The 23,025-nt window shown below is 44.0% G+C and overlaps 1 protein-coding gene across 1 annotated transcript; it reads left to right on the top strand.

Annotated features, from left to right (window-relative positions):
* The first annotated feature begins 2,786 nt into the window (after positions 1–2,786).
* Positions 2,787–3,363, top strand: LOC128298281 (NPC intracellular cholesterol transporter 2 homolog a-like). Its single transcript, XM_053034026.1, has 2 exons — positions 2,787–2,999; positions 3,086–3,363. Exons 1-2 carry the CDS (start codon positions 2,822–2,824, stop codon positions 3,361–3,363), a joined length of 456 nt encoding a protein of 151 aa, XP_052889986.1. The 5' UTR covers positions 2,787–2,821.
* The last annotated feature ends 19,662 nt before the right edge of the window (positions 3,364–23,025 follow it).

Here is a 23,025-nt window from a genome sequence, read left to right as displayed (position 1 = left end):
ATAGCACTTTAAAAACTAATAAACAAACATTTAAAAATCTAAAACTATTATTTATTTGGAATTTCGAAGGTGGTAACGTGCCTTACGTTCCGCTCTCCTGGCAGGTCGTAAGTCCCATCTGCAACCAAAGCACGCGTACACGAACGGGCTCGGTTGAGTCCCGGTCGCCTATCAGACTATTAATTTATGACTCAATTTTTCGACCTTTTTGTCCCTTCATTTGGGCGTCGCTTTTAATCTGACGCAAACTGTTCCCAACCTGTGCACCACCGCGTACGTGTGCAGACAGACGTATCCGCATGTATCATGGTGCGTGGTTTATACAGCTTGCAAGCTAGCTCTAGCTACCTACCTAACAAAACAAAAATCACAACAAAACTTTGGGCAGTGTTTTTGTGTCCTTTTGCGGAGGAAATGTACGGGTGACCGTCTCTGGTCAGCCATATTTTTCAATCAGTCATCTTCCATTGGGAGCGAGGCTGCTGTTGTCGTTGTTTCGATGCGTTCGGTTTAGACGTACTATTGTGAAATGTACGCGAGTACGGTAAACGGCTGCCCCCGTGTGGTGGGCTTGTGACGGCCGTAAAGACCATCGGGGTAACCGACGTCCAGAGATTTATTTATGTGGCTGTGTCTCGTACGTTTTACTGGTGCTGTTACCGGTCCTGGTCCTTTCCCTTAAAATGGGTTCGTGTGTTTCAATTCTGCCCGGGTGTTTAATAAACATTGGCTCACATTCTGGTGGTTTCATTATAAAATGCTTACTAAATGTGGTACCATTTAAAGGATGTGGGATGTATTTTAACTACGCGCTTCGATTTAATTGGAATAGATGGAAAAGTGTATTGTTCAAAACCAATTGGCTTGCAATTTTAATGAGATGTGTATAGTATTGCGAATTTCAGAATTAGGAAGCTTAAAAAATCTTTGAAGTGAAGGAATGATTATCAATATAAAACCTCAAATATTCAACATCTTCAACGATTCATGACTCGTAAATTACATACAAGATTTATAAAATTACACAATTTATTTTATAATATTTGAAATAAGAATTTGTATAGAGACGAAATTGCATAACTACAGCTATCGTCTGATTGCGAAGCCTTACTGGATGTAACCAAATCATCGATTCATCAATCTTTGGATATGTCAAGATTTAAATCATGAATCTTTAAAGATTCTTGCATTGATTTTTCAGAGTCGATTTCTAATTTGAGAGACTTATCATTGAAGATTCATATTTTTAACTTACCTTACCAGATTAACCTTAAAAACAACATTATGGGTGTACTTGGGTTATAATAATGTTCAATTATGCCCAAATTATAAGTGTCAAATACACTTTATAATATTTTTGTTGTATAGTTATAATATAAAAGTTAACATTTAAGATAATCAATAATCATCATCTTTTGATCATTTCGAGTTATATCCCCGAATGGTCAGCACGTATATCGATTCCACAATGCAATTCCCGAGAGTAGGGTAATTAATTAACGATAAATTTCGCAATTGATATTTTCATATTCCCTTCGTGTCTTCAACCTCAAAAGACAACTTCTAGAGGGCAAACCAGAACCAGAACATGTTTATTACTTAACAAAATTGCAAATGAGTCATGCCTGATTTTGGAAACCTTCTTAAACAAGCTTCGTGTATAATATTCGCTACTCACATTACCCAACACAGTACCCAAACTCTACATTACACTAATGGGCGTAAACTGCACGCTATCGTCCATGTTTTGGGAAAATTGCGAAAAATTAAGTGCACCTTTAATTTTGGACGACACGGACAGGGCAGGGATTTTACGGCCAGGAACCAGCAGCACTGGGGGATGGAAAAACATTGGCAACAATTGAGCATTTAGCAAATCATCATAATTCATAATAATGTTCTATGCGTTGAAAATTGAAATTGGGTACCGTGCACATGTAAACACTGGCGCACGGGCGATTTGGTGCCCGTAGTTGGGCTGAGAAAATTTATGAACTGTTGGCAAAACCGATAAATTGTAGCCAGAGTTGCAAACTGCGAAAGGTTAAATTGTATACGGTAAGCAAAGGGTGTGGAAATGGATTTTCCGTAAAATTAAGGTTTTCCGTTTCGTTAACCAGCCTGGTTTTGATAGGTTTTGATCAACAATAGTTTTTTTCTAAACAGAATTCTACGTAATTTTGCCTTTCTAGAAATTTCTAACCAAAAGGTTATAGCAAACAACATAAAGTTGATAGTAATCAACAGCTAATTCCACAAACACAATGCTGTAATAAAGTGCTTCGGCTCGTTGGTTAAGATTTGATTTTTCCTTCTTGATAATCGAATTAAACTGCCAGCCAACCGCTTGTGGATCAAAAATAGAACTGGCTTTGTCTGCAGCTACAAGAAAAAAACCGCATCTAGCAAAGTCCCACACCTGGTGTTGAACACCTGTTCCCTGTTATCATTGGCATAGTTTGCGCTTTATCACCGAGAGAGAGAGTCTCGTGCAGGCGTCATCGACATCAAGTGGCACACCTGTTCGCATATAAATCAAATTATATAGAGGAAGAAAAATAAAAACCGTCGTCCAAGATTGTGTCCCTATCGATGAGTTCACCGTACGATGAGTGGTTTTGTGGCGTTAGGCCGTCCGTTAATGTATCACGAGACCGAAGGCGAACGAGCGGCGTCGTTGTATAAAAGCGAGTCCCGGTACGTATTGGAAATCAATCGAAGCGAGCGGTCAGCGGACTTTGGAGAGCTTTCCCAAAGCAAGACTTAACGAAACGAATTTCGTCGGCTTGTGCAGCGGTGCAAAACAAAAACAAAACAAATCATGTTCCGAGCACTGTTCTTGATTGCCCTCGTACCGGCACTGGTGTACGGCAATGTGTCCCGCGCCTGCACGGGCGGTCGGCCACATCCGTTGAGCGTGGAGATACAGGGATGCAGTGCGGCACCTTGCCATCTGGTGCGTGGCCAGAATGTGATTGCAAACATTGATTTTACCACCGGTAAGTTCAGCTTTCAGCCGTTCGATAAATCGAGCAGGTTCGGCGAATTGCAGATTAAAGTTTAATTGGCTTTTGTTTCACTTCAGACCGTGCCGTTACATCGATGACGACCGTTGCCACTGCCACTGCGCTGGGTGTGGTGACGAACTACCCGCTGGGAACGAACGCCGTTACGTGCAACTTCCTTCAGGGCAGCAGTTGCCCATTGTCCGCCAACGAGGATGTCACCTATCGTTTGACGATGCCGATTCTGGCAATCTATCCGCTGGTTAGCCTTAGCATTGAGATCAACATAGTCGATCAGGCCAACCACTCCGTGTCCTGTTTCGTAGTAGACGCACAAGTTGTTGCTGCCACAAACTAAGCGATTGTTCGCTTGCGAATTGAATATGTCTTCCAAAATTCGTTAACTTCCAAAATGTGCTGTGTTTTAGGTATTGTAGAGTAGTAAAATAAATAAGCGATCGTTTAACAATTTTTTTATGTTTACAAATTTGATATAACGTTAATAGCTAATGAAGGAACAAATTGCTGAGGGTAGAATGCTATAACAAAATAGTACGAGCACATGGAGATCATTGCAGCAAAAGATCTTCAAATAATCGTTCCCATAATCTTATCTGATAGAGAACGGATTTACGATGTTCAGTAGCTTACTTAGCAACAGAAGCCAACGCTTTCAAGTATCCGAACATGTTGATTAACGCATCCAACTATTGATAAGCATATTAACTTACACCGGGATGCATCGCTCTTCTGGAGACAAACAATTCTGATTGGCGAAATGGAGCGACAAAGCATTGCAATATTAGAAATATTTCATTTCATAGAGATCATTGAATGACTGAAACGTGGAGGTTGATAGACATTAGTATGGAAAGCCCTCATCTAAGTCAGTGTTCTCAGTGGAAAGTGGTGAGTTGGTAGTTGGAGTGTGCTTTGGCATTGCCTAACTTCATCTTGATGTCTTGAAAGTGAACTCCAATAGGATGGTCAATGAAATTTGTAATAATTCCATCAATTTCTGATTGCTATAAACGATGGACGACGATACTGGACGAGCACTGTACACGAAATGCAGTTTGAAAATCCATCACTACCGTATCGCTGCAACACGGCAGGGTTGTTAACCCTCAAACAGGCAACCCAAGGGCAAGTGCACGAGTATCTTCCACATCTTGACGTGATTAAACGCTGTTTGCATTACGGGTCAAGTAGACGCTCCGCAGCAAAGCATACGGTATCCATCCTAAAATGTGGTAATTAAGACGGCATAAAACAGCCGACCAACTTCACTGCTCCGACCATCCCATCTGCATACACTTGATGTGCGCTAGCGTCGGCTGGTAAATTTCCTTCGACACAGGCAATAATCACCAATTGGAGGAGGATGCAAAACAAAAAAAACGTATTTTGCACTTCACATCCTGCGCTAGCTGTGGTTTGCAGGCCATCAAGCCGAGACAGGGAAAACGATTATCGTAAATATTTCATACGCTAATAAACATGCATGGCTCGTACGCTCCGGTACCGTCCCTCGATAGGGTTTAATCCAACGGTTCGATGATTCCTTTGTTCCCCATCGGCTATGCTCCGGCGTAGAGCTGCTGTTCGAGAAGAAACTGGTACAACACACTGCTCAGCTAGTTGCATCCGTACACGACGCAGCGGAATGTAGCGATGTTGCCATCGGGCACATGTGCCTTACTGATGGTTCTGGCGCGTCGTCGTCGTCGTCGTTTCGGCTCGTATTTCATTATTAGCTTGCGATATAATTTATCATTTCTCAACCGACCGTCAAAATGGGGGAGATAGTTGGATGCTGCACGGTAAACTCCATGAGCAGGTTTATCCGGATGAATGGTTCGAAATTGATACGATTTTCGGGGAACGAGTCGATTACTTGGCTGCATTAAACGTGCGCCTATGAAAGCGATAGTGTACTGTTTAAAATGTGATCTCATTTAACATAAATAATAATTCCCCACCGCATCCCTCCGTGATGTCGCGTCTTGTGGATGTCTTCTCCATTCGATCCGAACGCCATTAAAGGCTCGATGGATATTAGTTCGAGGTGCATCAACCGTTGTGGGCGCTGAAACATGCGCTGAAAAACGATCAATGGCCACGCGATTGTAACCATCTGCCGGTCCCGGCCCTGGGCAATCTCAATCGGACACTCATTAGGAAGCGATTGCCCTTCGGAAAGCCATTATCGCGCACAGGGGCCTTTTGTTTGCATCAAAGTTCGGTGCAGTTTTATTTAACACATGGCCGGCACCCATTTAGTCGCTCATCAACATCAACCAACAACAATGTTGTGAACGAAGTGAATGTAATCGAAATTAAAGTTTTAACTGTTATGGCTCTAGCACATGCTAGAATTGAGGCGAGGTCATTTTGAGAGTCGGCAAAATTGAGGGTCAGTTGAGTTGGTTGTTGTTCTTCCAAAGCCTGCCTAAGCCTAAGGTTTGGAGACATGTGTGCGCTCCAAACCGTACCATACACTTCGAGCGTGGAGTCAATTTTCCGAAATCAATCACAGACCTTTCCCGGCAGCCAGGATCTGTTTTCAATAAGCAAAACAATCTTCCAATAGGTTTTCTACGCTACGCTACGTACAGCAGGCTTACTGCAGCATCAATATTCTACGCACGAACCACAAAAGCTGCTCTCAAAATCGACCAGCGATGAAACATGTGGAGCGATGAAGGAGTAGAAGGAGTCCTGTGAATTCCGTAAACCAATACAGCCCCTTCTACCGTGTAGAGCGTCCACGCAAAGAAACACAAATACCTTCTAGCGTGCAAGGGTCATCTAGAAAAAAAAAGGTCACATTGAAAAGATTCTTGAAATAATCAACCTCTACATGGGTAAGGGTTACACACTACATGTCCGTGTGGCAGCAATGATGAAAGCAATTTATCTTTATCATGAAATGTTGCTCTAACATTTTGATAGTTTCTTAAATGTGTGTGAGTGGAGTTTTCCAGTAGGAAAAAGGTACCGTACTGCAACAGAATTCTTTTTCTTACCTCACCTTTTGGGTGGATAGAATTCCACAATATCAAGGCAAGTTAGAGATGACTTTAAAATCATCCGTATCAATACGGATACGGTGGCAGTACTCGCTACCAATCGATGGATGATGGACAGAAAGTACGCACCGTGCGACAGTGTGGGAAGGGATGGGAAAATGGGCAAATGTAAGCCTCTGTGTTTCTGATTAAATTTCGTTCAGCAAAATTTAAAATCCAAACAACAAAACCTTCCCCCTTTCGCCCAAAGTTGAAGGAGTTCCCGGGCCAAGGATACTGCTGCTGCGATATCCTTGTATCCAGTATTCGAGTTTGCCGGTGGCGAAACCAATTCCCCAGCAGCGCTCATTCCGTTTCTAGGTTGAGGGTTTTGAGCGGCTCTTTTAATGGTTAGTTGATTGGTTGTTCCGTTCAATTAAATTCGTATTCCGCCAGAAACGGATTCTTCTTGCGCGGACGACGAGAGAAAAACCCCCGCGGAGGAAGCTGAAGGGCCAAACAAAATCTTTACGGGGTTTGTTGGGCTCTTTTGGACTTTGGGTCCCGGGGCTGGCAGTGGGAGTTGATTTCATTTTCCTTTGATTGCAGGTAAAATGGGAACCGATAGCCGATAGCACACCTGTGCCGGGGGGCTTCACCGTTTCACCGTGTGCGCCGCGGATTTACTACCTCTCCACCTCTCCAAAGTGAATTAGTTTGTTAGCGAATTTTATTTATTTCCTCGTGCCCTACGGCGGGAAGTGAAAAGGGGACGCGAAATGAAGATGTAGTTGCTGAAACGGATCGCTCATTAAAGGCCAATCAGGACTGCTTTGACAAGGCGTGTTCGGTGTTTTCCGTGATTGAGTACCGGAGGGATTGGAGTGACTGGTTTATGGGCTGCCAGCGATTTGATATCGCTCAATCGGATGGTTTTGCTGATTTATTCGTGAATTAATGCCAATACCACCGTGGGCTGTTAGCTATTTAAATAAATAATGCACAAACACTATTTGATGACTGCAAGCAAGTTCATTTAAATGTATTCTGCAACAAAAGCTCCATGAAACATTGATCCTTCCCAAAAAAAGTGGGGATCAATAAACTTTGGAACTAAATGCAGTCCATGTAGTACGCTACTAATCGGCTTTTCTGGAGGCACAGCGAAGAAAAAGAAACCGAAATAAGAAACTTTTCGCTTTCTACTACAAGACAATTCGACTGCCAAAAACAAAATGGAAATTTATCACCGGCTGAGCGAGCCATTGCACGTTGGAAAGGCCACGATGGCGGAAAGTTTTGTAAAACAGTAAAATGGAGAGCAAAGAGAGCGAGAGAGAATGACAAAAACCAAAAAAAAAAATCCTCATCATCACACATACCTGGTTGTACCAAAGTTGTACAAAACTGCAAATAAATGGCTGCCCGGTCAGAGATTTACGTGCATTCGGATTTCCGGGAGCTGGAGCTGGTTCGTACAACAGTTTGAAGTTTAAATTTATTGAGAGCCCGTTCGGAGGTTGTAGTTTCTTTTTTTTTTGAGGGGTTTAAGTTTATAAAAAGAGTCCTAGAATTGCATTTTAAGCATGCCTCGTCGGAAAAGCATGAGGATTTGTTTTGAGGGCAATTTAAAATAGAAGTTAACGTTTGGTAAATCGATGGTAGCTTTTACCATTGTATTTCATTATCTTCGTTATATTCGTTCGCTTTATTTTGCTTGAACTTAAATTCCTTGTAAGTAATGTAATACAATTTGTTGTTTTTTTTTAAGAAAGTGTGCCCAACAGTCAAATTAAAGATTTTATTACATTGTTAGCCTTGGGCTGCTCTTCCAGAAGTAGCACATCCAGGGTTATCCCTGGTAATGGAGCGTGTTCTCCATCTCTCTATCTCACCCAACAATCACTACTAAACAGGATCGGCTAAACAGATCTACTGTAGGGAAAATGTAGGCCGATCTTTGACTCGTAGCCACAGGCTTTGACTTTCCCAAATCGGGAGCAGATGAGGGAAAAAAAACGTTTGATGGAAAACTCTAGCCTCGAGGTGTTGGTACTTGAAGGAATCGTCTTAAATGCTGGCTTTTTTCGCTCTCTTATGTACCATTCCTTCCGTTAGCCCTTTTTTCCGGTTCAACAACTCGACGAATGAGCAAAATGTTACCATGATTGGCATCATACTCGATCGCTTCCGGGGTTGTTTTTGAGAAAGGGAACTAAAGATGCAACTGACTTCATGCAGCCACCTTCACACCCGCCACCTTGGTGAATAATGAAACGCATGATGTGGAATATTTTTACGATGCGCCGTGTTTACTGCGTGGCGATAAAATATTAAAAATCCCGCTGTACGCACTGATTCCATTCGTACGGGGAACATAAATTCGAAGCAGCATCATGGACAGCGCTGTCTATTGTGGGTGCTGTTATGCAGCTGGTACAACGCATGCAACTTCGTCTTACCGAAAAACCCGGCAAATGTTGTTTAAAAAAACACACTGCGGGGAGAAAACGCCCGTTTCCGGATGAAAGAAATGGGCCATCGTTTTTCACCGATAGCACCGGTGAAATTCACAAGCCGAAACCACCACCATCGCCTGACGAAATCTTTATGAATCTTTTCTGGTGTTTCTGTGCGAGGGTTTTGAATTCCCGCAGGATGGTGAAAAGTAATCTTGCCAGTTCTTCCCGACCCTCGCCGAATGTTTTCCATTCCCATCCCTCAAGGGGGCCGGAAAAGTCGCAACAGCGAAACGAACGAAGCGTAGCATGGGGAGCAAATGAAAAATGAAGAAAGAAAACAGAAGCAGCCAAGGAAGCAACAATCGTTTACTTCCGCTTTCGGTGCTGCGAAAGGTTAGGGCGGACAGGCATTTGTGCGATCAGAAAGCTAGGGTGGAGTTTGGGAATTCGGTAACCTTAGGCTTACCGTTCCTTGCCCGCCAGTGTTTGATGAGCGGTAGCCATTGCCATCCCACGGATGGAATGAAAAGTTTGGGCAAAGTTTCATTGGCCACAGGCGCGGCTACCGATGATGCCGGCCGTTGAGCGAAATGCCCGACATACCGTGATGGTATGCGAGAGTTTCCTTTTGCGAACGGAAAACTAATTCGTTTGCTGAACGTTCCCCGAAGGCAACAAACAAATGCTAAAAAGGTTTCAAATGATGCCACTATCTTTAGCGAAAGCATCCCACACCGAGGCCCGAAAGCTTAAAAGCCGAATTGAGTACGTGTTGAAATTGATAGTTATAGATTCTTGGAAAATGGATAAACTTTAACACTAACCAGAAAGTGGATTGATTCGTTTCGTTACAGTGTTTTACTGCCCATGCTGAAAGCAGCCTTGGAAGCGGTCCTGTGAATTTATGGCAACCTTTTTATAGGTGCGTCCCACACTCGGAACCACTTTAGCCCATACACACCTGTGTCGGTTCTGAAAAAAAAAACGATGCATAGGAAATATACCTGTGTGCCATTTCAGAACGTTTTTCCCGTGTGGCTCCATGGCAGCTCGTTCAAGTTTTCTTGGAGAAGCTTCCAAGGGCAGCAATCTAATCGAGTGAAGATTTTTGGCTTTGAGCAATTGCCAATCGATGTATCCAATAAAAGTAAATCACTTTTTATTTATCTTATTCCACACACCGGAACCGGTATCGGGTGGTGTTTCCATACCGTGTGAGCCACATCCCGAAAAAGGGAATCTCTTTGCCAGCTCTTTTTTTTTTAAAGCGTGTCCCGGTGAAGGGAACAGACGCTCCATGTCCTGTGTGTATGGTGGTAAGATCAGGGAGACTGTTGATCGTTTTCCCCCGTTTGGCGGGAAGTGGGTTTGAAAGATTGAATTTTATTTCACTCCGATTGGTAACATATTCGAAAGCCGCACGGTGGCTTGTAGATTGCTTTCTGATGGGTGGAGATATTGTGCCGAAAATGGTTCCATTATTCACATTCATGGTGTGTTTTTTTTTTCGCGTGGCAATTGATTTGCTGTGGTCTTGAAATCAAATTCGGTGGTCCCGTTGAGTGTGTTGGTTGGTTTGAAAACCATAGAGCGACATGTACAAGTGTGAGGTTGTTAAGGTGCAAGATTGATACAATCTTCTTGCATACAAAGGACTCGTCTCAGCAAACCACAGTTCAAGCGAAAGGTTACAGAGAGTTGGAGTTCAAGAGCAAAGTTCTTGGTCCTGTTCAAGTTGAACTAAAATACGCCCGGGAAGATTCACTGATACACTGGAACAGTCTCATTCAGTACCGAATGGATATCACCTACTGAGGTTCCAGAAAGGGGAAATAATTGTAGATCGACCTCGACTCATTCTACTAAAACTGGAAAAGAATCCAGAAATGTAAAAATTCCCACGTTTACCCGAGAATGTATGCTTTAAGCCTATATGTTCCACAGTATGAATTGACGATGTCGCCGCTCGTGGTAGTAGAGGAGTTCTGTCAACTTGATAGATCGTAACATCGGACAACAATTACTAAGAGCTCCGCACTCTGACTCGTCCAATAGTCTTCTATAATCATCTGTGTTGGACGACACGGCTGGAGAACGTCAAAGTCTTCGCTGGTTTCGGATTATTTTTGGCGTTATTTGTGCGCAGGGCATGTGGAGAAGGACAAAGAACCATAAGCGTTCTGAGCTTGGTGTCCAATGCCGGAAGGATCGATGGGTTCGTGATGAAGTTGCTCGTTGCCTGGAACAAGTTGTGCTGAACCTGTCGGAGGTAGGTTGTGCATCTCTGGGTCGAGTTTTGAGGAAATGGATTGATGAGCTGGCAATGTCAGCTGCAAAAAGACGAAGATGCTTTTAGAATTACACAGGATTTTCGAATTACATTTCTTAAAGTTGAAGTTATTTTATTATTTGAAGTAAAGTATTAGGGTAGGTGATGGGAATTTATTCCAATTTCTGGATGTTGCTCATGCACGATTTTTAAAGTATTAAGGTGCGATTTTTACATACGATACATGAGAAAAGTCTTCACCTTACTGTTAGCGTACCAATAATTAATCTCCATGTTTTGAGTTCAACTCAATCACTTTTAAATTTGAATTAATTACCTAACTTTAAGTGTTGATAGATGGGCAAACAGAACTTTTCAAAGTTGAAATAATGTGCCATCGCTTTTGGTTCATTCGGTTTTCCGTCCTTTCTCAGTTTCCTACTCCAATAAAATAAAATAAAAACAGTGCCATTTAGCTGTGCACTGTCGATGAAGCTTTCTTTCCTCGCCGCCCCTGCACGTTACGTTCTCACCCACCTCGAATGCACAATCTCAGTCAAAGTGTCAGTGGAGCACTATCGGGCACTAAATGAAAAGTTAAATTGATTCCACTTCGACCGTTTCCCGCACCTTTGTCGCCCTGCTTGCAGGGCAGTCCACATTCCACGCTACGTTATGATCGCCAATTTGGATCGATTTTTAAAAAGGACGACTCATTCTTCCATTAGACTTCCAACGCTTTCCACCAAATTCGCAAAACCCGAACCCATCGCACTAGCGAACCATTAAAAGGGATGGAAAAATATGCAACACTCGAAGGGGAGAGGAGAAAGTTTTTTGTTCCAAACATCACCGTTTCGTTATCTTTCGGGAGAAAAACAATTTACGACCGAGCTTGTTCTCGCCTTCATCGACTCGGTTCTTTTTTTTGTTAACGTGATCGCGCATTTCTTTCACGTTGTAACCCTGAAAGCTCCAACGGTCGGTAACGAACGAAAGGTTTTTTTTTTGTTTTTGTGCCAAAGTGCCAAAGTTGTCCCTTGGCGATTGGCCAACTTCACGAAACCGGTGGGAGATATTTTTGAGTGCAATCAAGTGCACTTCATTGGGCGGCGTTAGTTGGCGTTTCCGGTCGATCGGCAAACGAATTGCCCTGCTTAGCCCGGGCACGGTGGCTAATTGGTCCCGAGCAGTAATAGAGTTTAATTAAGACGCAATCCGAGTTGTTCCGAGAGCTTTTCGTTCGACGAAAGTTTTTAATAAAATCTTCAACGGCGATTTCATTTGTGGCTGCCGAGCCGTAACTAATCGCCTGAGTAGTCCGTAGTTCACTTTATCCTACGCTTCAATCCTAGGGTTGTGCAAATTGGCACAAAAAGGTGGAATGTTTTTTACCTGTCCAGTGGCTAGTAAAGGAAAGAAGAAAAAAAAACATAGCCTGTACGATGAATGTCCCAATTGCCTTATTGAAGGCGTAATCCGATCGAAACGGATCGCCTCCAGAATGGGAAGGCTTTACACAGAACAACAACACGGTCCAGCTTTAGCACCACTGTTGAGCTGTTCGTGCGAATGCGTGCTGGCAAGGTGCTAAATGGGGTTTCGATGAAACCTAAGCACTTGCGTGCACCATAGAAGTGCACTTACCGTGTGAAGAACCGTTTAGCTAATCCTTAACATCGGGAACGAAGTGCGATGTATGGAAAAAAGAGGAAAGAAAAGCAAACCGTTGGCCGACTGGGCTTGTGATGGTAAATCTGAGGAAATACCCTCACTAGGGACATTGTGCATTCGTCTAGCTGTCGAGATTAGAGGGTTGCCACAACCAACAAAAAAAAAAGGAAGACACAATCCCCCAAAAGCTTCCATCCGTTCGGTACATGCAAAGCTCTACGCACTGTGACTGAGTCAAACAGCATCCGATCCAACAGTGCCAATTATCGAAACTCGTTCGATGGAATTGCTAGCCTCGTTTTGTTCACAGACACACATGCATATAGTGGATCGTGTTTGCGATTTCATGCTTATTTGCATAAATCCTTCCAAAGGCTTTTTTCGGGTATACAGCAACCATGCAGGTTAACCTTTGGCTATCGCAACTGTGCCATGCAATCGAAGCGCCACGCACGTTTGTCGAGTTGTACCGGAACCGGAGCAGTAGGACAAAAAAGCTGGGACCTCCATTAGAATCAAGGGCTGGTAAGGGTTAGGGAGTTGTTTTTCACAAGGTTTCAGTGGAAATGGTACTGGCAGTGCAAACGAGCGATGGTGTGTGAAACTTTATCCAGTGGACCAGATTCGATTATCAAAGGCGTCAATGTGTGCAGGGTGGCTCCGATAGTAACACCAAAAAAAAGGGCGTTTTGTTGGGTTGATGTGCAGCGGATTGATTGGATCTACACCGTTGCAAGTGTAATGCAATCGTGGTAATAATGCACTTTCGGTCTCTCTTCTACGCAGTGTGCAATAAATCCGATAACTGAATAATTGCGATCAACAGATGGAGTGCCAATTGGCACACTAGAAAAAGCAAATACAAAAAAAGCTCATCCCTTGATTGGAATAGTATTAAATTCTAAATTCAAAACAACACATGTTTTTCTGTGCCACCATTTTACCTACACCACGCTGATAATTGCGCATTGAAATGGAGCTCACACAAACAAAGCGTCCGCGTGCCCTGTCAACCTGTTTGCCAACGGCATCACTCATCAAACGCACATTATGTGGGCTTCTCTCGGTTGGCCCCTTTCCTTCCCCGGGGAAGTGTATCGGGGTGGCATTAATCAAACACCGGTTCATTTCAAGAGGCATCTGCTGCTAAATTAGTGTCCTTGGGAAAGTGGCTGTATCCTTTTCGTGCCCTGCCGGTGTTTTATTCCCATCCAAAGCAGATTGCCATTTTCTTGCCCCGGCGCAGCCATTTGATGAGCTTCCGGGCCCGTGCCAGCACCAGCAGCAGCAGCAGCAACAAAGCACCCTGAGGTTAATTTGTGGGTTTCGTCAAGATATGAGGGTCTGCTGATGATGATGATGATGGTGGTGGTGATGGTGGTGGTAGTGGTGACAGTACACCTGCGTAAAACAAGATGAAAAGGATTAGGCCGTAACTGGAAATTTACGGAAACGGAGGAAAACTTTAACGTTGCCTACAGCCTAAGCTTTTGGATTTTTCATTGTGCTGAAAAGAGCGCGCCAAACAATGGTTGTCTGGTAATTAAAACGAAGGTGGATACGCAAAGAATATCGTTCTTTTTTGTTAAAGGTTTTCTAATTTCATTCATCACATTTTGCTTTATTTTGATCATTTTATTTTCAGATGTCTCCGGAGAGAGAGTGGCGTGTTCCATCTACCGACTAGCAAGGTATTGTGAAATCATTTTCAATATACATCTTCTACATTGTAATATTTTATTAGCTTGCAATGTACTTCATTAACTGGTAATAGAAAATCAGACTACTACTAAGTATGTTTCTGTAAGAATTCTTCAGATAAGCAAATATAATCAAAGTGGAAGGTAAAAGGTAGAAGAATTGCCTTAGGATAACGGACATTCATAAAGGGTTAGGACTTAATTACGGACAAGTTGTAAAATAAATTTTAAGATAGCATTCTTCATCAGAAAATTCGCTGTGATCGCAATTCTTCGTCAGCCATCGGTTTTTATCCTTGTGATAGGTACATATTACATCATTATGCTCATGTTCACCTTGTAGCTTTTGATGCAAGGTTGTTTTGTTGGTACATATACATCGATTATTGTTCCAGTTTCTTGAAATACTAAACATGGTTCAGAAAATTGAGCTGTATTGTGGTAGTACAAGTGGATAAACAATATCAACAATGTAAGATTATTAAAATAGAGCTACCCGGAGGTAAAACTGCAAACCATTGGCTTTAATATCTAGTTAGGAGAGTCAGCGGTTGTGCCTATTGTTTATAGAACTTTTTGAAGTTGTTCCTTATACATTCAGTTATAATACGTTCAGTGCAGTTCGTCCTATTTATTCCGATTTGCTTCTGGTGTTGTGAGTTATGTTAAAAATCCATATAAATTCATAATTAACCTTAAAATCATAAATATTATTCAGAAATTTTCACTACTATTAGTAGAGTATGTATTAGAGTCAAATGTGTGCCAAAAACAAATATTCGAACATCTCTTCCAACAATGTTAAACATCGTGATGCAAAAATACACATCAGGCATTTGAGTTTGAAGTAGAAGCTGAAATACAACGTCTAGACAAAGTGTACCGTTTTCCCGAGCTGCTGCCGTGGAATTTCGATATAAAAATGAAATCCTCCGCTCACAGCAAAAAATAATAACTTCTTCCGCCAGACTTCACTTCGTGAGCACGTTCACTAATGGGCAAACCATCATCTCAAGTGACGATTGAAGGAAAAGCAGTAGCGCCGTACCATGCGCCGGGCCAACAATTTTACGACCCAACCCGGTCCATTGGGGGCGCCAGTGAGATGGTTGCCCTTTTTTTTACGATTTTATCCATCATCCCGGCACTGTATCGAATCGATCGCTGCCGATTGGGCGAGGTGCCTGTCCTGTGTGCGGGACCGAACCATAATATGCGAATTATGGTAAATCCAATTCGAGCCGCTTTATTACAACTGAAGGAGCTCCAAATGATGGTCCCCCCGGGGCGTGAAGCACACGATCAAAAATAAATCGTCCACTCCGGTGCTCCGCACAATTACATCCCGTAATGGGCGTTTGGGATCCCTTCTGGACGATCATAGACTTCGATTCGAACGAAGTTTTTTTTGTTTATTTATGCTACCGAGATGAGTACGTACGATTCGGACCAATTTTTAAATATTTCAACCATATTTTCAACTTCAAATCATTATGAGACAAAATACGAAATCCATCTCAACGGAACGGTTGCTGTTTCATTGCTTCCCCCCACCCATCGAATGGAAAGAAAATTACGCAAGATCAAAATGTCATATTTCTTGATGCTAAAACCCTCGGAACACTTGTTTTGGGCCGGAAAAGTTCAAAATGAGAAAAACTTTTTCCATATTTTCCACCACCATGCGCTTGGCTCACGGCGCGGGTGGGGCACACGATAGGGAATCGAACGCAAACGGCGCTGCGGCTGTGAGGGACGGACAGTTTTGATTGGTGGCGGGATTTGCAGGGAAACTTCCTGCCGGGTTTTGTAAATCAGATAATTAGGGACATTGCGTTGCGCCTTGTTGTGCACCAAAGTCCAGCCAGCGAAACACCGCGTCGGACACATAAAATATTCGCCATCATTAATAATGTTGGTTTGGCGCTTTCCTCGGGAATCAATCATTCGTTTACGGTTACGGTTGTTTTGGAAAGAAGTATTTGCTATGGTGGGCTGAGTCGTATATTGCTGATATTGCCACATTTATCTGTCGGAAAACTCACCGATGTAGAAGTGAATGATGTAACCCTTTTAAGAAGAATTGGCACAATTGAAAGTGACCGTAAACACACGCACATAAAACAAACAAAAAAAAACTCTCCATTAAATCAAATTTTAAAGCTTCGTGCTTTCGTAAATTGGCGAATAATATCAATTTCACTCCTTCCTCAACGAATAAAACGGTAAACAACAATTCGCTCGCCACATTCCATCCCCGAAAATGGTAGCCAGTCACCCCGTGGAAGGAAAGCATTTTACTGTTCAATTTAAAATATCCATAAATATCGGAACGGATGAGAGAATTCAAATTGAGCGTAGCGTGTTACGTGCATTACGATGCCCCTTTTTGCTTGTAAAGCGTGATGGAACAAGGAAGTGGGTGTGCCATGTTGCCTTTCGCTTCTTCGAACAAATTCGTCCAGAGTATACACTGCACTGGGTGTTCGGGTAGAATTTGCTAGTCGACACATTTTTGGCTGATTTTATGACGCTTTACAATGCATCATAAATGTGATAAAGGGGTGGATGGTACCCCGATAAGCTGCACTCAACGAACGGCGGTTGTCGAAAAAAAAAAACGGCTTCCATTCCAAAGAGGACCTTCCTCATTGATGAATGGTCCAAAATCAACAGCGCATTATGCCGCGGATGATCGGACGCCCATCGGTGCCAGCCCCTGATGTGGCTTCGGGTGGCTTCACCGGAAAATGGTGACCGATAATATTATGATTACCATTAGCGCACATGCGAACGTGCGGAGGTATCAAATTCGTTCCCGCCAATACACACGGCCGATCGAGTTTTGGCCCCCGGTGGGCGAGAGGAATTTGCGACAGCGTTTCGTTCGGGGGACAATATTTTTTTTCCGGCCTCTTCGGTGAGCCTGCATGAGAACCGGCAGGTTGCGAGTGTTCGTTTCTTTGTGCGGTGTTTGAAGTGGCCGTGTGGTGCGCCAGGACACACAGGAAAGGATATCCGCTACATTGTTGGTCATCGGGCTACAGCAAAACCACTGATGGTGGGCTTAAAAGGTATTGAATTGCAAAAAAAAAGAAAAGCGCATACATTGACGATGGCAATGGTGATACGATGATGATGATGATAATGATGATAATGATGATGACGATGGCGAAGAGAGCGTTGCAGACAATCATGGCAACGGTACGACAACCATTGTCTCCCTCACGAGCACTAAGCCGAGAGCGGGAGGGTAATGAGACAGGATAATGGTGACGCGACTGCAGAAGCATAAATTTTATGCTTTTATAGCCAATCAATAGACTCTGCCATCGATGCAGTGGTTCGATCGATCTTGATTTGCCACCCCTCAATGCACACAGACACACCCACGGTGAGGTCCTTTCCGTTTGTTTTTTTGTTGTCCACCTTCACACTCTTGATCAGATGCGAGTTCGTTGGGTATGCGTGACGCACGCTGCGAGGGACACAATAGGCCACACTGCCATAAGTTGGGAATGTGTAGAAAATAAGCTGGAAAATCGGCATGGCGAAAACGACGTGCCTGCTGGCACACGCAGCATGGGACCGGGAACACCGCATGGGACCGACGTAAGGTCACCTCAAGATAGAGCAGACACACGCCAAACATGCCAACCATGTTGCCATGGGCAACTACCGACACATCTCACGAAAACGTTCGTTCGTCCCAACTCAGGTTCAGGATTTTTCGGCACGCGCAAGGGAGGACACTTTTGCCCGGCGTCTCGGCGTAATGCGGTGACGCATCGATTGGGTGCGTTCTACGGCTTCGACCCGAATCGATAAACCACAGATGGACGAACCGGCACATTCGAATCCGCTATATCCGCTTGTGCACGGGGCGACGACAATAAGGTTCGATTTTCAAGGCACGATAATTACCTTTGCACACCATTACCGTAACCGATAGACTGGCTGATGGTCCGACACTGCCGGTACCGGACCGGACTAACCGACCGAGCTGAATCCCCGCAGCTTTGGTACTCGTTCGGTTCGGTTGATCTTATCGTGTCGCATTTCAACAACAAAACACAGGACAGGACACATTTTGTGCGGGTGCGGGTTTTAGATTTCGCACGTTCTGTTCCTGGCACGGTTTCCTGGCGACCAGTTTCCGGCCAGATTATTGCGCCAACGGCCTCGGGGATAATCTGGGAAAAAAGCAAAAGCAGAAAAGATTATTTCTTACCGGAATGAAAACAGGAAAAATAAACGTTGGACAGAAGATGTACTGGTAGTGTCCTTGGTCTGAAATTATATTTTCATTCGCTAACTTCCCGACGAGAACTTTGTTGTCTCTGTGACGTTTTCCCCTTGGAGCAGCTACTGAGCTGGAACTGTGATTAGCCACCGGCAGCTAGATTCAATCTGTTTCGGTTGCCATGACGACGAGGAAAATCTGCTTGCGGTGCAAAAATGATTGGTTCCGAACTTTTGGTACGCGTCAGTTAATTACGGCCCGATGATTCCCACCCCGAGGAGTATTGTGTTTGGCTGTGACGGTGTCGGTGTCCTTTTGAAACAAAAGCGATACAGGATGGGGAGAAGGATTGTGTTCCGCAATCTGACACGACCGACAATTGGGGAACCCGCATAGACACAATCAATACTGCCTGTTCCGCCGCGGATATTGATCGGTTGCGGGTGAAGATAATTTATGTCAATTATGATGCAGTAGCGCAACACGCTGGAGGTGATTGAGTAGGAACGATGTTTAGAAATTTTGTGCGTACGATGCGGTTACGATTGAGATGAAATTTAATTTCCCCACCCAGTTTCCGGGTTGTAATTTTTCTACACTGTTGCGTTGTTGTGTAAACTCTCGTTCTTCGAAGTGACAACGTCGACAACTTAAACAACCAGCAACGACTTGCAAGCTGATATTTGCACGTGGTAACACTAATTGGCTTCCTATTGGTCCTTTCCTTTGCTGGAAAATCATTGCCTTTTGCTTGCCGGTTGCTGCAGGCCTTATTGTTAACGATCGTAATCCGAACCTATTGACAAAAGGCGCAGGAGCATCACAAAATTACAGTGAAAAGAGAAACTCGACGTGAAAAGCAGCACTCTGCCGTTGGTCTATAATGATGATCAGGCATCAAATGTCGACTGGAAGATGCTTCGGAGAATTGTGTGGCAAGTTAATTACAGCTGCATTAAGTAATACTTGCTGGAATATTCGATCCCTTTGTGATGCTTATCTTTTGTGCAGAAATGAAGCAGAAATTTTCCATGTTGAGTTGCAAGGTTATATTGTGCTGTTTAACATAAAATATCAAACATCCACATGTGTCGTCTAGAATGGCGAAACAGAGCATTGATGATGGATATATGTTTCAGCATTGTACTATCCCGTAAGATCTAGACCAAGCTAACTTGAAAGATGAAACTGTTCTTGCCTAATGGGAGTTGAAAGTGAGAACGATTAATAGTTATTGCTGACAATAGGAAGGTCATTGGAAGTTAAATATCCGTCAGAAACATGTGACAGCTGTATCGTGAGCGTTAGAATTCTTTATAGTACTGCTAATACTGATAAATGAACTAACAAAACTTTTCTTAAATAAGAGTTAAGTCAAGAGAGATTGCTTAAAATAAATTGCAAAACTTCGAAACACACCCAACTCCGATAATGCTAACAATTAAATATGGTTTCTTGGTGAATTTCCCATAACAATCCACCCCCGAGGCAATCTTCACCACTCAACAAACATTATTGCCACTGGCCTATTGTTTACGTTTCGAGCGACGATCATCAACATTAACTTGATCGAATGTGTCAAAATGTCTGTCAGCTTGCTGCTCACCCCCTGGATCCGGTAACATATGCTCCATCTCCATTAGACGATGCTTCTACACATTAGATAAGATTTCGTTCTGTTCTGAATATCTCATTTTGGGGATGACCCCGCCCTGCGGTCGTGCGGTTCGTAACCGTTTGCTTCTAATTTCCTCCAGATGTTGTGCCGAAATGGCACCAAGAGATATAAAACGAAACGACACCCCATCCCATCCCGACCTCGGGACGACGTCTTGGACGACTGTGAAAGCGATGACGATGATGATGTGTTTACTGCTGTCTTTTGCGTGCTGTGGTGCTCCATGGCTGTGTCAAGGTTTTTCGGTGTAAGAGTGCGATGGGTTAAAGGGGGATCCTGCCCAATGTTTGTTGCATAACCGACAAGCCGTGGGAATATGATCGTGCATTTTTGTTTTGCTTGCCTTCTGGTAGCAAAGGGGAAACGAACGGACTCAAACTCAAACCTTCATTCCGGCGGATGTTTGGGGGGGGGACACCAATTCCAATTCCTTCCCACTTCTGCTTCTGGCGGCTTAATGCGGGTTGAAGATTGTCGGTTTGTTGCGTGCGACACAAACCTAACCGGCTTGCTGCGATGTTGGTTGCTTCGTTATTTCGATGTTATTTGCACTGTCGAAGGTATCCTTTCATCTTTCATCTCAGTGCGCGAAACAGTCGCCTCACAGTGTCGGCATTTAATTTGAAACATCTTGCGTAAGATCCTTCGCCGGGTAGTGCACGGTTACATGCATCGAAGGGGAAATATTTTTGCACAAGCGTAAGGGCTTTATTGTAGTTTAGAGTAATCATTCTTGGAATGCAATAGATGATGTCTTCTTGAGGTATTTCATGCGCACACATTGTTCCGTGACATTACACAGGCATTCTTTCAATAATTATTACAATGTACCACGATACCACGATGTACTCCGCAGAGTTAGGGTGCAAATTTCCAATCATATTGTGCTCACTTTCTCCATAGCTCAGGTTTAAGCATCAGAATTGATGGCAAGCATCTCCGTCTTGACCAGCGCTTCCTAATTACGTTCTTCCCCGAAATACAATGTCGCCGGTTCCGGCGCTGTATGTAATGAGCCCAAAACCCTTGAGTCCAACCGTGGATGGCATCTTGCTTGTATTCAACATCGTCCATTAATCAGCATCTCTGCCCGGAACGTCGTTCCGGGAACGATACTCTTCGTAGAAGGAACTATTCTAATGATGGTGGTTGGTGACACTGAGCTAACCGCAGACAGGCACGTCCATTCGGGGAGCTGACGTCTTCGTGACCATCGTACACCATCGGGTGTAAAGGTGCAAAGAATCACCATCACCACACAGCACCATGAGCAACCCGGACGAACTATTGACTGTGCATTCCGGCCACGTACACAGGGCCCATGCTCCAGACTTGTCACCATTACCTTTTACGGTGTTGCATCATAAAAATTCAGCCCCGGCCAAGACGTTTTGGACGCTTTGGAGAAAGAAGATGGTTTGTGTATTATTTGTCACCACATAAAATGGCATTCGTGATGTGGTTGGGGTTGGGTTTTTGTGGGCCTGGAATTCCCCAGAAAGGCTTCAAACGTCTGCCAAGGGATCGCATCAGCAATCTCGGCAAAGAAACCCAAGACGTGCATGAGTTTGCATGCGGCTGGGAGGAACGAATACCCAATTCAACGCCACCACGTCGTAGCACGTGTCTTATCAACCATCTTCGGTTGGATTCTTGCACCAACGGCATGGTGTCGGCGTGTCGATGTCGTTTGCCTTCACAGACAGGCGCCTGCCGGTGCTCTTGTTGGGGAGAATTCTCCCTCGGGAATTTTTGTTGACCATCCGTTACCTGCCGGGTGTTCTTGCTTGGTGGATGAAGGTTTCTGTCGAGCCCAGGCTGTCTGTGTTCCGGGGACGCTGGTGATGTTGTGATATGTCACATACGATTTATGAAACGCGTGTATCTCAAGCTCGAAAAATGGCCACCTATTGTTTCTGTTTTAACATTAGTAAAACCCGCTCGACGAGACGGGATGTTTTTGGAGGGTGTTTTCCACCAATTCTGTGCAGGATTTATGACACCACGGGGCAGCAATCATAGGCGCGCTCGTTGGGACCATGGCAACATTATGGTCACTCGTCAATCATTAGAAATTAGTTATTTCTCCACCGGGGAGGACACTCACGGAACGGAATAGTCGATCAATCAAAACGACACTGGAACGTAGAGTGCGCGGATGTGTATTCCACCGAGGACAATGGTGTTATTTTTGCATTGCGTGAAATAAGCACTGTGCATAATGCACATAAATCCCTTGCCAGCGTGCAGGACCACGCACATTCTCGGAAATTTAATTAAAACCAACATTGCTTTTTTTTTGTGTCCACGGTAGAAGTATCCGAATGCCTCTGCTTCGGAGCCACATACGCACGGGTGGTGCATGTTTCAATGCGGTGCAGTAAGCAAATTGAATTCAATCCGTGCTTCTTGTGTTGGTGCGTTGATGATGATCATGAAAAAATACCTACATAAACATGAAATAGAATTATAACACCCATTCTTACATACTATTGCGTGATTGTGCATTATTTTTCCATTGATGCTGTTTGTTGTGAGGGGGTGGGGTTTTGTATTGAAATTCCTCCAGGCAGTGGGGCACTTTTTGGTGGATTTGTTGATTCCACCGGTCTCCGCATCCAATCCATTCCGTCGTGTCCCTTTTCGCTCCGTGCATTTCAATCCCGATCACAACGCCTCCCCGCCATCAAACAGCCGTGGTGGTCAGAGTGTTTATGATTATGGTTGACGCTTCGTTGGTGGTTGGGTCGTGCGTGCGAATGGTCCTGCGGGGACAGATGTGAACCGTACGCACGTGCACCGGACCCTTTCCACTCGGTGTTCTGGTTATTTATTTATGAAATCACTGTAGGCACGTACACCCATAATACCTTCCCCACACACACACGGCAAAGTTTTCAATCTCAATCATCATGGACATGGGATCTCCGGATTCGTTAAGGAACGCGGACGGATGCTGGAGGGGTCACTAGCATCCAAAAGG

This window comes from Anopheles moucheti, chromosome 2 (genome assembly GCF_943734755.1).
Source record: "Anopheles moucheti chromosome 2, idAnoMoucSN_F20_07, whole genome shotgun sequence".
In the NCBI taxonomy this organism is placed as follows: domain Eukaryota; kingdom Metazoa; phylum Arthropoda; class Insecta; order Diptera; family Culicidae; genus Anopheles; species Anopheles moucheti.
This window is presented reverse-complemented; position numbering and strand designations above follow the sequence as displayed.

Bases quoted from the DNA above. Each gene is read 5' to 3' on its own strand.
- LOC128298281 (XM_053034026.1), top strand. From the start codon at position 2,822: ATGTTCCGAGCACTGTTCTTGATTGCCCTCGTACCGGCACTGGTGTAC. The intron at 3,000-3,085 runs GTAAGTTCAGCT...GTTTCACTTCAG, and splicing joins AAACATTGATTTTACCACCG to ACCGTGCCGTTACATCGATG.